Here is a 15,116-nt window from a genome sequence, read left to right as displayed (position 1 = left end):
TTGTGTGTAGCGGTGATCTCGAGAGTGCGCTATTCAGGCGAAACCACCGCCAGTGCTGTACTAGTACAGTGTGCGTGCTATGTGCCTGTTGGTGCACTCGTGTTTAATCCTGTTGGGGAATTTCCTTATTGCTAGAGGGACAATCGTTATGTTCTCACGATTGTATCCCATTCAAGTTCACCAAGCCGTGAAATACATTTAATAGCAGGGCCAGCTTATGAGAGCACTCGAATTATCTACGTCAGTACGGATCTACGTAACGACCCTGGCCAATGCTTTCAAGATGGTCGCAGCATCTGGTTTTGTTAGAAAAATGCAAAAATGTTCTCCCAGGTGGAAATATTGCAATAAATCCACAAAACGCACAATCACTGAATGTTATGCGATACCAACTGCAAGTACAACTACAACTACAACTACAACAGCCCAAAGCAAAATCATCCCTTCAGAAGTTATCATTTACCCCTTCGGAATAAACTTTTCCAAACAATTTGGAAACAATCGTAGCAGCATTTGATTAAATTTTGTCCTTGAAAGCAAAATGTCGTTATTTATCTTACAGGGTCTATATTTGCCGAGTTTTGGCATAGTGTAAAAAGCTAATAGACTTCGTATATGCAATAAAAGAAAAAGACAAAAATTTTACTCAAATCAATCAAGATAATTCCAGGCAAGCAAAACAGGGAGAATGTTCATCATTAGATCAGTTCAAGTCTTTGTTGAAGTCTTATTTGTTTGTAAAGTAACCATTGCTCTGTAAATTGTTTAATGATGTGTTTTAAGTTGATATATATGTAATTTTCTACTTTGTATTGTGTGTTCTTACACATGTATAATCTGTCTTTTCTCATTTCTAAAAGCGCTTAGAGACTTGAATGTAATTTGCGCTATATAAAAATGGTTTATTATTATTATTATTATTAAGATTTTTTTCCCCATGGCATGCTTTTTTCAATGTTCAAAACACTTTTCGTTAATCTCTTGCTTACTTAATTGGCTTACTTGGGTGTAGAGACTTATGCCTAAAGCATCTGCTTGTGTGCCCCTCGTCTTTACGGGCAAACTTTTGAACATTTTGTATAGGCCCTATATATCATATATTATAGTAGGCCCTATATATGTTGTTGTTTTTTTAATCAAATCACAGGTTAAACATGCAATCAAAACAGGCCGTAAAAGTCAGCCATTACATCACACCAAACTCTTGGTAAAGTCTAATAAAATTGATATGACTGAACAATAATGCCGCAATTTTCATATATATATGTTCATATACTTCTGGGTTGCTGATCCCCTGTGTGGTCATGCATCCCACAAGCAATACTTGAAGTTCAAGTGAGGGCACCTGGAGGGTGATAAACAGTTATTTCCTCTATCACAGTCAACTTGAGTAGTAGGCAGACAAGATACTTTGCATTTTATGGACTAATATCTAATTTGTAGTAGATATAACTTGACTTTGAAAGAAAAATATCATTCAGAGGGGTGAAGGTTCAGGTGTGAGTTTCTTCACTTTGTCTTCCTCTACAGAAATTGAATTTGTTAAGATCGCAACTGCTCGATCTGTAAATTAACAAACATGTCGGAAAAAAGGAACCACAGTCCTAGTCTCACTGATTCCTTTTTTCCGACATGTTTGTTAATTTACAGATCGAGCAGTTGCGATCTTAACAAATTCAATTTGTAGAGGAAGACAAAGTGAAGAAACTCGCACCTGACAACTCGACTTTGTTTGGAGGTACTAGTACATAATCGACAAAATATATGCATTTGAAAGGGACTGTTTATTATAGGAAAGATTAGACCTATTTGCAGTGTGTTTGAATTGTCTTTGGTTTTTAAATCCGAAATGAATGGGATAGTTTGCACTTGTTCGCAAATTTAAAGTACTATACGGCGAATGTTTCATTGAATTCACAGTTTTTGATATTTGGAACAAGGCAGAGATTTTGATTTTTACATTATTTCATACTTACACTAAGTTACTCTCGTGGATGCTAAACTTGAAAAAAAAAACAACAAACAAACAAACAAACAAACAAACCTGCGTACACTCAATTGTCATGGACGAAACATTATATGTCCCACTTAAAACGTAAAAAAAAAAAGATAGTGATAATCATGCATTATGGAATTATCCAGGCTAAGTAATATCTAGATTGCTCTCTATTTTGCTGTAAATGCTGCTTTTTTTCTTCTTCTTTTTTTTTTGCATAACCCGAGAGTCCTATCTAAGGTCTGTATGCTGATACCAAATTTAGCTGCTACCTTTGGTCACTTTTCCAGCTTTAAATGATTTCGAAATTTCATGTTTATTGTATCAAAGACAAGGGTCCTGTCACAGCCAAAAAAAAAAAAAAAAAAAAAAAAAAAAAAAAAAAAAAAAAAGAAGGAGAAGGAGAAAAAGAAGAAAAAGAATTAAAAAAAATAACTACAATAAAACAACACAAAACTCTCCCGTAGATGGCGTTATACAATTCATAGGGGCATCATTAACATTATTTTGCCCCATTCGGCAGAGGCGGTGTTATCTGGTAAAATTATTTCATTTCCTGGATTTGTTTTGTTGTTGTTTTTTTCTCTCTCCTTTATTTTACGCTATTGCTCATCATTTGTCACAGTAACACTAAATACAGTTCTTTGCCTCACAATGATCTTAAGTAAACTCTTTATCATTTTCCCTTGAAGCGAGCTAATTGATGAGTTTATGATGGATATTATTCCTGTGTTGTCAATTGTTTGAATTTTCTAATTCAATTTCTTTGTCTGCGTGTATTTCTTTATTGTAAAACAGCAATCATGACTGACTAAATTGATGAAATTAAGAGTGATAGTCCAGTAACAGTTTATTATTTCAAAGACTCAAAATTTAAAGAATGAAATAAGGTTCATTATTCTGAAGGTTCCTTAACCCGAAAATTAAATAGGTTCGTTTTCTGGTTTGTAATCCCTAATGGAAATCAAATTTGTTATTCCAAAGGTTGGTTACTTCGAACATGAAGAAAAAGTTTATTTGTTAGTTACCATCATTTTTTTTTTTTTTTTGGTAATTCTTGGATAAACAAATCTTATTTCATTTTATGCTATCACACCCTCACAATTTCCTCTTTAGAGCGTAACAAATCTTCAGAATAATAAATTGTTTCATTTTAAGAAACCTTTGAAATAGCAAACCTTCTGAACGATGCCACGAATAATCTGATAATTAATTTTCATATTAATGAACATCTAGGTATATAGAATTTGTGTGTTTTTGAATAACAAATTTGTGTGTTTTTGAATAACAAATTTTTCTGAATAAAGTACCTCATTTGATTCTTGGATTAACAAACCTCCAGAAGAACAACTATTACATGACAGTACAATATTGCCTTGGTGATGTTTAATAATTCTGTCTAGTACCTAGGCTACTCACCAGGCATATGCTGGAGTTATTTAGATGCCAAAGGGATGTTAACAAAGTATGTGTATTATTATCTTGTTTGATCCTACATTGCGAACATTATAAACTAAATTGAATCAAACTGCATTGAACAGTTTACATCTATGTCCACATCAGAACTTGTTTCTTTATATTCTAAACTTAATAATCATACACTATATATATATATTTAACAACAAAATTATTCATACCCCTGAGAAATTACTAGTTCCGAGCAAATTTCTTACAAGTGAAGGATGGAGTGATGGTGAATGGTGTTAACTTTTTACTCTTATTTTCCTCTATAAATTGACATTAATTCCAGTTTCACCTCATTTGCATAACAATAGAAATGGAGATATAACACCCAATCACTGTCACTCCATCCTTGTAAGAAATCTGCTCCAAACTAAATATTTCCCTGGGGTATGAATAATTTTGTTGTTAACTGTATATGAAGAGTTTGTTTGCAAAAACCGATAAGTCCTTATTTGCCAAATAGAGATATTTGCAATTAAAGGTCAAAAAAAAATAAAGAAAATAATAAGATTTTTTTGCTTCTTTTGACCATAGCTTCAAAAATATACCTTCATAATGTAGTGACCAATATATCATTTGAAAGGTAATATTTTGTACTTTATGACAGAGACCATACTTCAAAGTCTTCAAAAATGGACTTATCGGTTTTTGCGAACAAACTCTTCATATATACATATATATATATACTCCCAGATGGGTCATTTGGAAGACATTTCCATTTGTTTTATATGCAAATTTATTATTACATGTTCAATGGCAGTTTACGCAATGGAGACACGAAAATTGTCTCCTTAATGACCAGTTGTCTCCCTAATGAAGACACTTCCCCCCAATATGTCTCCCTAAGGTGCCAACTAGGAATATATATATACATATATATATATATATACATATATATATATATATATATATATACACACACACACACACACACACACATAATATATATATATATATATATATATATATATATATGCGACTACTTGGCGGTTATGATATTGTTAAGAGTATTACTGCTAGATAAAACAATGCATCATAATAGAAAATGTTAGTACATTTCTGACAAGAAAATGTTTGTATGCCGAGATTTAGTTTGAATCTGAATATAACAAAGCAAAACACTAAAGTACTGTAAAAGTGGAAATTTTCATGCATTTCACGCAACCAGAAACTAGCGCGAAAATAAAAGCACACAAATATTTTTGCTTGCTATAATCATGTTCCAGTTGTTCATGTCTTGATTCCGCAGAATTAAAAACAGGCAAAACTCTTCTTACCCTGCCAAGTGTGAAAAATTTGTCGCGCAAAAATATTCACTTTTACAATAAGCGTATTAAAAACAGTAACTGACTCATCCAATGTCAAAGGACAAAGCACAGGGAAAGCCACTTTTTTCCATCTTTATTCATTATTGATTTATTCAAAATCAACAGTTGCACATTTTTTTAATCATTAGTAGCTGGATGATTACAATCCATTCATCATAGAATTATGGGTTACCATACACACCTCAAGTTGTCACTACAGGGCATCAATGAATCCAGCATCAACAATTTAATGACAATTCATAAGCTGCACCAACTTGTGTGGGCAAGCAGCCTAACTTTGCACCATTCTACAACAATCAGTAAATGCTGACTAATTGTCGGATCACACTGTCTAACTAGGTGACCTCTGTGGTGGACTGGCCAAAATGCCTAACTGTGAGCCATGTCACTGTGTCATGTCACAATGCCTAACTATAAGACTTATCAAATGGGCAAGTTGCATGAAACTTCACAATGAGTTAAAGAAGCTTGTCCCAATAGCCAAGTCAAATTGCTCAATGTGCATTCAGTGATTGATCCTGACACACTGCCTAACTATAAGGCTCAGCACCAAACAATTTTGACCATAAGACAAACATACACAATTTGTCACCACGCCCCTGAACTTTTCAAGTTGAAGCAGTCTGGCATGAGGCAACATGATCTAAATAATTGCATTATACCATAGTTGTGGTCTACAAAGAAAGCTGTAATAGGTTTATTTCATTACCTTTTCAACACTACAGGAGAAAATATCATTTAGGTACACTGGTGAGTTTTCACGCATTGCACTTTTAACATTTCAACTGTGGGAAGTATCTTCCATATCAACCAGTACCCAAGCACATGATACGGACTCACAATTTAATAGAACAGAAAAACGAGCATGCATATGCAGCAATGCCAAAATATGATTTGCTGTCGACCACTGCAGTGTAGTAGATGGCCTCTGTACAAGGCATGTACATCATTTGTGCATAGGAAAGTTTAAAACTGTTACACAAGTACGCATACATACAAGATTTAAATCATAAACTGATAATACACATTTAGTAACTTCAATTTTTGAATATTTTCATTTCTCCTCTCCATCTATCTATACACATCATAATTTTGATAATTTCTATCATGTATTAATCCCGTATTACACTAGGTCCTGTGTTCACACTAAGTCCCATCGATTTTCCCCTCCAAAACCAGAGTGTGGACGCTAACTGGGAGAAGTCCTGTCGGTCATTTTATCAAGCATTTTATCAGATATTTTTTTCTGACAAACTATTTGAAGCTACTGAAATCCTTGCATCTTATTGGCTGAGAGCAAATTCGTCAGGAAAAAAAAAAAAATCTGACAAAACGCTTGATGAAATTCCACCCTGGTGAGCATCTACATTGCGGTTTTGGAGGGGAAATTCCTGCAGTAAAATGTTACGCATTTCAAATAATTTTCTTAATCATTGTAACCGTCATCAGAAAATTCATAATTCTGTGACATTTGACCTGCGTTTTAGATAGGCAGGAACAAGAGAATTGTTTTCTTTTCTTTCATACTACACATCTGAATTACATGTTCGCACATGTCTGTCCACAGATCACAGCAAGGAGAAGATCATACTCCCACTCAAAAGAGAGGAGTTCACCCTCTGTGAAGGTCAAATGCAAACATTCATTTATACTACATCAAAAACTACCTCTACAGCATACAAACTAATCAAAAACCCTCACAAAATACAGACTGACAGATATGAAAGTCTCATGGACCCGACATCAGGAAAAAAACAAACAAACAACTGATACGACTGCAAGAAAGAAGTTTGCTTAACATACTTTAAAACTGAAGAAGTGACTTCAAGACTTGACTACTAACATTCAATTCTACAAAGAGTGTCCACATATTTCTTGTTTTATTTGTTTGTTGGTGTTGTTTGTCTTTATTATCTTTCATTCACATCTATACACTATCTGTTTGTTTGTTTGTTTTTTGTTAGTTCATTTGATTGTTGTTGTTGTTGTTGTTTTTTGGGTTTTTTTTTTTTTTTTGGGGGGGGGGGGGGTTGTTTACAGTCAATTAGCCACAACAGGAAAAATCATGCAATAAGATCAGGAATCCTACGTAAACTGAAATTCTCAATTAACAGAACTTGATTCCAAAGAGAAGACTAGAAATGTCGCTTTGGCGACTGGTATGCCTCCGCCATAATGCATGATTTTCCCAATAGGTCTAGATAGTACATGTGGACACTGTGTGATTACATTTTCACAAAATTGGCAAAATATTGGAATGACAAGTTTGTCACAAATGTGTTGAATGTTCACCTTCCTTGACGTAGGTCTAATTGGATGAATAGGAGAGCATGTATCTAGGGATTTAAGGACTTTAACTTGACTTTGAACCATTCATACATTTAGGCATTGAGTAATTTTCAAGGTACAGGTGTGGAGAAAAAGTGCAATTTCTGAATTGAATAGTAAATTGTTACCATTTTCATCTGGCCCTTGACCCTAAAATTCATGAGATAATTACTTTCAGGTAGAACATGCATAATATGTACTAAGTTTCACGGTAACTTGAGCCACTTCCGAGATATGGAGGAAAAAGTTAGTTCAGCACTTTCAATTGATCTTTGACCTTTTGACCTTTGAGGCAAAAAGAGAAAAAAAAACTTTCCACAGAATTTCTATTAGGTTACACACGCATACACCAAGTGTAAAAAAATAACCCTGCTGGCATTGCATAAATATGAGGGTAATAGTGAAATTTTGAAGTCTTGCACTTGACCTTTACCCCTGACCTTTGACCCCATGAACCCTACATTCTCTAGATAATCACTTCCAGTCAGTACATGTATATACTATGTTCCATGAAGATACCTTGAACAATTTTCCAAGGTACAGAGAAAAAAAAGAAGTTTTAATATTTCTACTTGACCTTTTGACCTTTGACCCTTGACCTCATGACCCAAACTTTCACCAGAGAATCTTAATTGGGTAATACATGTATACACTAAGTTCCAAGAAAATATCTTCAGGCATTCAACAGATATGGTGGAAATAGTGAAATTTTATGTATTTGATCCTGACCTTTTGACCTTGACCTTTGACCTCATGACCCAAACTTTCACCAGAGAATCTCAATTGGGTAATACATGTATACACTAAGTTTCAAGAAAATATCTTCAGGCATTCAATAGATATGGTAGAAATAGTGAAATTTTATGTATTTGACCCTGACCTTTTGACCTTTGACCTTTGACCTCATGACCCAAACTTTCACCAGAGAATCTTAATTGGGTAATACATGTATACACTAAGTTTCAAGAAATTATCTTCAGGCATTCAATAGATATGGTGGAAATAGTGAAATTTTATGTATTTGACCTTGACCTTTTGACCTTTGACCTTGAGCTTGTGCACCCAAAAGTTGATAGGCACAACTTCACCCCCTAATACACATACATGCCAAGTTTCATTAGAATACCTCAACAGGTTTCGATAGTTACCTTGTCCACAAAATTCATTACGGACGGACGGACGGACGGACGGACGGACGGACAACCCGAAAACATAATGCCTCCGGCACCACTTCGTGGCGGAGGCATAAAAAAACTACTGATCACAGTGCTTGCCCTTATACTGGGAGTCTGCTCCAATGCAAACATTGCTTGGCAGAGTATGAGAGGGAAATAACACTTTTGGCAATAGCACGTCAAGAAATTTGGCAGGAATGAGCCTTCTGCCGTACACATACCATCACAGGTAATAATTGAAGACAACCACTTGTGGCAAGGCTACTCTCAAAATAGTACCAAATGTTGGCCTGCTTCTCTCAGAGAACAAACCCGCACGTGCAGGGAAGGATATCACACACTATAAAAGACAACACAAACCTATCATAACTGTTGTCCTTATGAGCATGCTCTCCCACATTATAACTTCTATTCAATGGGAGAAAACAGTAGTGAGAATAGCTTGTGTAAGTTGAGGCCAAAATGGCTGAATAAAGTTTGCACTGCCAAATGTACATCCTTCAAACTGACATCGCTTACTATATTTTCTTTGAATGTACAGAACATTTCCAAATCATCTGAGATAAGAGCAAGTCCACACATCTGTATTTCATTCTGACTGAATCTTGATGTTCACGATATTTTTTTGCATCACAAGATGCGCTTCATTCAGGACTTGTAGGGGCACTTCTTTTTGAGGCCCTCTCCTATGCAATGCAAGTGAGAATAACAAATGGAAAATCAAGTCCAAGTGTTATTTGTCATGTGACTGGTTATGTCACCTGACTGAGCAGTTCATTTCATTTGTGTTGAAGGTATCTAATAATTTTCTAGGATTTGTTTTCTCAAACAAACAAACAAAAAATTAAGGAAATAACAATGCCTAATTATTGCAAGATCTCTTTTACCCATCTTTATCACTAGAGAATGTATCACTTTCTCCTGACTGGGAAAAAAAAAAACTCCTTCTCATAAGAAAATGCAATGATGATATCACAGTCACATGTCACACCACCAGACTGAACATGGGCAGATACCAGAGTATGGCACACCATGAAATGACTCATCAATATTTCAAAAATCATAATTCTTCCCAGGTCTATGATTTTTCTATTTCTATCTACAAGTCTCTATTTGACGTACTTGAACATCATGAACAATTTCGTCTGACTGAAAGAACTTTCCCCATATAAGACAATTAGATATACAAAACAAATAGCATCATATTTTCTACAGACTACACAGTGATAATGGGATATCATAAAACCAAATGTATACCACACAACATTTCCATTTCCTAAACACTACAGATAAGAGTGCTGTCATGTTTTCCTGGATTTCACTTTCTTTCGCTGCCTCGAGGAATCGACGTCGCCTGTGCCAGGGTCGGATCTACTGGCCCCACTGCCCTGTAGACCCTGCATTGACTGGCCGAACTGAAGTAGAATCGGTAATATCTGGAAAGATAACATCAAAAGAAATGTAGGACATACCTCGAAAGACGATAACAGAAGCAATGTAGGACATATCCGGAAAGATAACAGAAGCAATGTAGGACATATCCGGAAAGATAACAGAAGAAATGTAGGACATATCTGGAAAGATAACAGAAGCAATGTAGGACATATCCGGAAAGATAACAGAAGCAATGTAGGACATATCCGGAAAGATAACAGAAGCAATGTAGGACATATCCGGAAAGATAACAGAAGCAATGTAGGACATATCCGGAAAGATAACAGAAGAAATGTAGGACATATCTGGAAAGATGATATCAAAAGAAATGTAGGATATATCTCAAAAGACAACAACAGAAGAAATGTAGGACATATCTGGAAAGACAATAACAGTAGAAATGCAGGACATATCTGGAAAGATGATAACACAAGAAATGTAGGACATAATGCCTGGATTGCCACCAAAAAAACAAGGAAAAGTAGAAATTACGCGGTGCGTAATATATGTCCCCGCCGGAAGTAGCATTTTGTAGCAAAATGTGCAATATAGGTAAAAAATCAAGGTCAAAGGTCAAAGAAGTCAAAGGTCAAAATTCTGTGTAAAAGTTTTGAAGCCCTCACCTAGTGCCATCACATAAAGCAAACGGAATCAAAATCGGGTTAGAAATGGCAAAGGAGTAGCATTTTATAGCCAATGTACAATACAGGTCAAAAATCAAGGTCAAAGGTCAAAGAAGGCAAAGGTCAAAATTCTGTGTAAAGTTTTGAAGCCCTCACCTAGTGCCATCACATAAAGCAAACGGAATCAAAATCGGGTTAGAAACGGCGAAGGAGTAGCATTTTGTAGCCAATGTACAATACAGGTCAAAAATCAAGGTCAAAGGTCAAAGAAGGCAAAGGTCAAAATTCTGTGTAGAAGTTTTGAAGCCCTCACCTAGTGCCATCACATAAAGAAACGGAATCGAAATCGGGTTAGAAATGGCGAAGGAGTAGCATTTTGTAGCAAATTGTACAATATAGGTCAAAAATCAAGGTCAAAGGTCAAAGAAGGCAAAGGTCAAAATTCTGTGTAGGAGTTTTGAAGCCCTCACCTAGTGCCATCACATAAAGCAAACGGAATCGAAATCGGGTTAGAAATGGCGAAGGAGTAGCATGTTGTAGCAAAATGTACAATATAGGTCAAAAATCAAGGTCAAAGGTCAAAGAAGGCAAAGGTCAAAATTTTGTGTAGAAGTTTTGAAGCCCTCACCTAGTGCCATCACATAAAGCAAACTGAATCGAAATCGGGTTAGAAATGGCGAAGGAGTAGCATTTTGTAGCAAAATGTACAATATAGGTCAAAAATCAAGGTCAAAGGTCAAAGAAGTCAAAGGTCAAAATTCTGTGTAGAAGTTTGAAGCCCTCACCTAGTGCCATCATATAAAGCAAACGGAATCAAAATCGGGTTAGAAATGGCGAAGGAGTAGCATTTTGTAGCAAAATGTACAATATAGGTCAAAGGTCAAGGTCAAAGGTCACGACTGAAATTCTGTGTAGAAGTTTTAAAGCTCCCATGTAGTGCTATCATATAAAGCAAACAGAATCAAAATTGGCTCATAAATGACAGAGAAGTAGCAAATTGAAGATTTTGATCACACACGGACGCACACACGGACGCACGGACGGACACACGGACGGACGCACGGACGCACGGACGGACACACGGACACACACACGTACGGAGCCCGTTTCATAGTCCCCTGCTCGAACTCGTTCGGCGGGGACAAAAAATCTACCTTCATCATCTACCTTTGCTCAATCAGCACAAAACATTTTTAATTCATTAGTACACCACAACTTGATTTACTGTATATCTATCCTCATCAAGAAGTCTTGACGATCATCTCCACTGGAGGTCTTACCAGTAACTCCACTTTTATTATTATTATTATTATTATCATTATTATTTTTTTTTTTTTAACCAACATTTTGAAATGCTTAAATGTTACTTACAGCTGGCACCTAAGAATTAGTCACTCACCTTGGCATGGTTGACTCCGACAGCGACCAGGGCCACGATGAGGGGCAGTGCTATGTACGATCCCTGCATCACCTCCTGCTCAACAGCGATTTTCTGACGGTAGAAGGGTGAAAAGATACAGAATGGAGAAACATCAACACTGTAAAATATCTGACTATAAAACACCCAACTGCAAAATGCCCTACTGCAAAACACTTGACTGCTAAACACTAGACTGTAAAACATCTACATTGTAACTGTATAACACCCGACTGTATAACACCTGATTTGAAAACACTTGACTGTTGAACAGTTGACCATATAACACCAGATTACAAAACACTTGGTACTTATTGGTACCATGTGAGCAGAGAAGGCTGCATCATGGTGGGTCAGGACATGCGGCATAAACAAGAAATAAATACAAACTAAGTCATAAAAATAGAACACAAGGTTTAAACAAGCTCGCTCTTATTCAAAATAATGATTCCTGCATAGGGTTGCTTTTTTTTTTTTGCAACTGAATGTCAAACTGCCCTTCATCAATGCAAAAATAATTGATTTGAATAAATATGCAGTACCAGCTGCTATAAGGGATCAAAACCATCTCTGGCTATCTGGTGGAAGCTCAGTAGTCTAGTCGATATGATGCCTGTCTAACAATTAGGAGGCAATTGGTCTGAGTCTAATCCAAGTATGCATGCCCATGATTTTTATCATGGCGAATACTCTAAGCACTGAATAATCAGTGTGTATTGATAAAGGGCAATTTGTCAATTACTTACAATAAAAACAACTTGATGCAAAAATCATCAATTTAAAAAAAGGAAAACTCCAATGAAAAAAATCAGCAGTTGACAGGAATGGATTCACCAATCGTTCACAACCTCATCCTCATTGTATAAAATGGTATGTCAAATATAGCCATGTTTTCCCCTCTTTTTTATGCCAGACTTATCATCAAGAAATGTTCTGTAACTCATCTCTGCCACCCATGAAAGTAGCATGGCAGCATGACAGAAAGAATACTTACCTCTGGGTTAAAGGGAAGAGTCACATGCTTGTGGTAGCCAGAGCTGGTGAAGCTGGCCTCAGGCAGTGTGTAGTCATAGCTGGACCTGGGCAGTGACGACTCCAACTTGATGATGTATCTCTGTGTGAAAGTTGAACATCAATTACGTTATGACAAGCATGCATTTCGCTGCATATCACACCCAGTGAGGGAAAGGATACTCAATGGAATGTCCATTATTTTCATACTTCAATTTTCTTCTCCATGAGTTGTAAATGCCCAATATTCTTACACTATAATTTTCTTCCCCTGAGTAATACATGTATGTCCCTTATCTTTATATTATAGTTACTTCTTTCACATGAGCATTACATGCCTGTAAGATACAAAATCAGGGAATGAGATTCGCCTTGTCCGTAGCTGGACGAGAGAGGGTGTTACTTCAGGGAAATGAATATGGCTACAAAAGGTTAAATCTAAGCTGTGCCTTTGAGCTGTTTTTGTCGTCATTTTTGGACAAGCCAATGTTATTGAATGGTTGGTTCGTTGATTGTTTAGCTCAACAACAACTTGTCTCATGACTGGCTCGTGATTCATGAAACGTGATCCAATTGCCGCAGCTCGACCTTGTGTTCTACACTCACTATCATTTTCATAGTTGCCACACCTTCTAAAACACCCCCCTGATCCTCCTACCTTGCCATCCTTGGGCACAGGTGAGAATTGGAAGAAGGTACTGCCATCCAGAGGGAGGGTGTGTAGGGGTGCATCCAGGTCCTCCTCACTGTACAGAGACACCTTGATGGTAGAGAAAGGGGGGGGGGGATCAAAGTTTTGGTAAAGTTTTGGGAAACCAACAAGATATAAAAATGATGATGCTACTACTACAATGTACTCCTATTGTAACAAACACAGTTATAACGAAACTCTTGTTACAATGAAGTAAAAATTCAAGCCCCAAAATTATTAGCTATGTAAATTCATGCACTCTACTGTTCTGCTACAATAGAATTTCAATATAATGAAAGAAAACTGCCAGTCCCTCAGACTTTTACATAACAGGAGTCGACTGTACTACCACAGCTACTCAATCTTGAATTATATCATGATGTCAGGTATTTGGCAAATCAACACACACAAATCTTCTTCATTGCTCATGTGCACAAACTTAGAATAATTCAATTTCTCTCCATCAGTAATTTATTTCAGGTTTGATAGCTTGGTCTTTTCCCTTATTTTCTCATCTGTTAACATCACTCTTTCAAGGAATCATTATTATCAGATTATTATCATCATCTATTTGGTCATACATTCATAATTGCAAGAAACATAGTCATACAGACAATGAATCAATACACGTACAAATACTTTGTGGCAGAGACATACAAATAGGATTGCATAGGAGTGACACATGGGCCAGGGCTCACAAATGTAAAATTCTTCATGATTGCCTAGAGGCATGTGAGTCCTCATGTGTCACTCCCTAAAACAACAGTATGTGTACTTCAGCCTCCTTCACCCACAGTTTCTACCTTCAGTGTAGCCAGATACTCATGAGGGGTCACAATGTTTCCACCGATCTCAAACTGGTTCAGGTGTCTGAAGACGATGATTCTCACATCCTTGATCACATCCTGGCCGACCTGGGAACAGTTGAGAACAACAGATGAATTATATCTTCATTCGTTACTCACATATTCATGGCATTTTTTTTTTTAAATCCTCAAAGTGTGAACATGTTAGAATACACAACTGTGTTTCAATATCACTTACATGTGTAAGCTTTGTTGACAACATTGATAAAGTTAATGTCTCAAATTGTATAGAAGTTCAAGTATCAAACACCCATAGAGCTATACACAAAAGCACTAGCAGGTTCATTACGCGCACATTGGTCTTTATAAACATCTCTTGGAGGGGGGGGGGGGGGATGACATTGGAGACTGTATTAAAGATTCAGTATATGGGACTCAGTGTGTTAGACCATCACTGTAATCTCAAAATTGTATTGCTCCTTTGTCATTTGGTTAACGTTATGTTTAAATTTGTCACACCCATGTAATTCATTTTTATTTGATTTGAGAAGCAGAATAAATACGAACGAATGAACAAACAATGCATTACAGGTTTCTTTATATGTGGCTTCGTTTTTGTTGTCTTTTTTCCTAGCAATATGACATTCAGAAATATATCAGAATATCTGGAAAATTTAATGTAGAAAAACTTGAGTACACCTAGATGGACATGCTGGGTGATAAACTAAAGAGCAATGAACTTTCATGTTCATTTTTTATATCAACAGGTTTCAGAGTGTCTTAGGTGCCCAATGTGTACAGTGGTATTGTGCATCAGAATAGCAAACCTTCAAGCAACACATA

General features: G+C 36.3%; 1 protein-coding gene across 1 annotated transcript in view; it reads right to left on the bottom strand.

Moving 5' to 3' along the window:
* Window positions 1–9,592: 9,592 nt before the first annotated feature.
* LOC140229550 (BOS complex subunit NOMO3-like) overlaps window positions 9,593–15,116 on the bottom strand; it is a 28,649-nt gene continuing 23,125 nt past the window's right edge. Inside the window, exons 24-28 of the mRNA XM_072309798.1 lie at window positions 14,271–14,381; window positions 13,435–13,536; window positions 12,760–12,879; window positions 11,748–11,840; window positions 9,593–9,727 (exon numbers count right to left, since the gene is read on the bottom strand). Of these exons, the coding sequence (XP_072165899.1) occupies window positions 9,593–9,727; window positions 11,748–11,840; window positions 12,760–12,879; window positions 13,435–13,536; window positions 14,271–14,381 (561 nt within the window). The remainder of the gene's footprint in view (window positions 9,728–11,747; window positions 11,841–12,759; window positions 12,880–13,434; window positions 13,537–14,270; window positions 14,382–15,116) is intronic.

This window comes from Diadema setosum, chromosome 6 (genome assembly GCF_964275005.1).
Source record: "Diadema setosum chromosome 6, eeDiaSeto1, whole genome shotgun sequence".
Classification (NCBI taxonomy): domain Eukaryota; kingdom Metazoa; phylum Echinodermata; class Echinoidea; order Diadematoida; family Diadematidae; genus Diadema; species Diadema setosum.
Note: the sequence above shows the minus strand (reverse complement) of the source record. Positions and strands in the feature narration are given on the sequence as shown.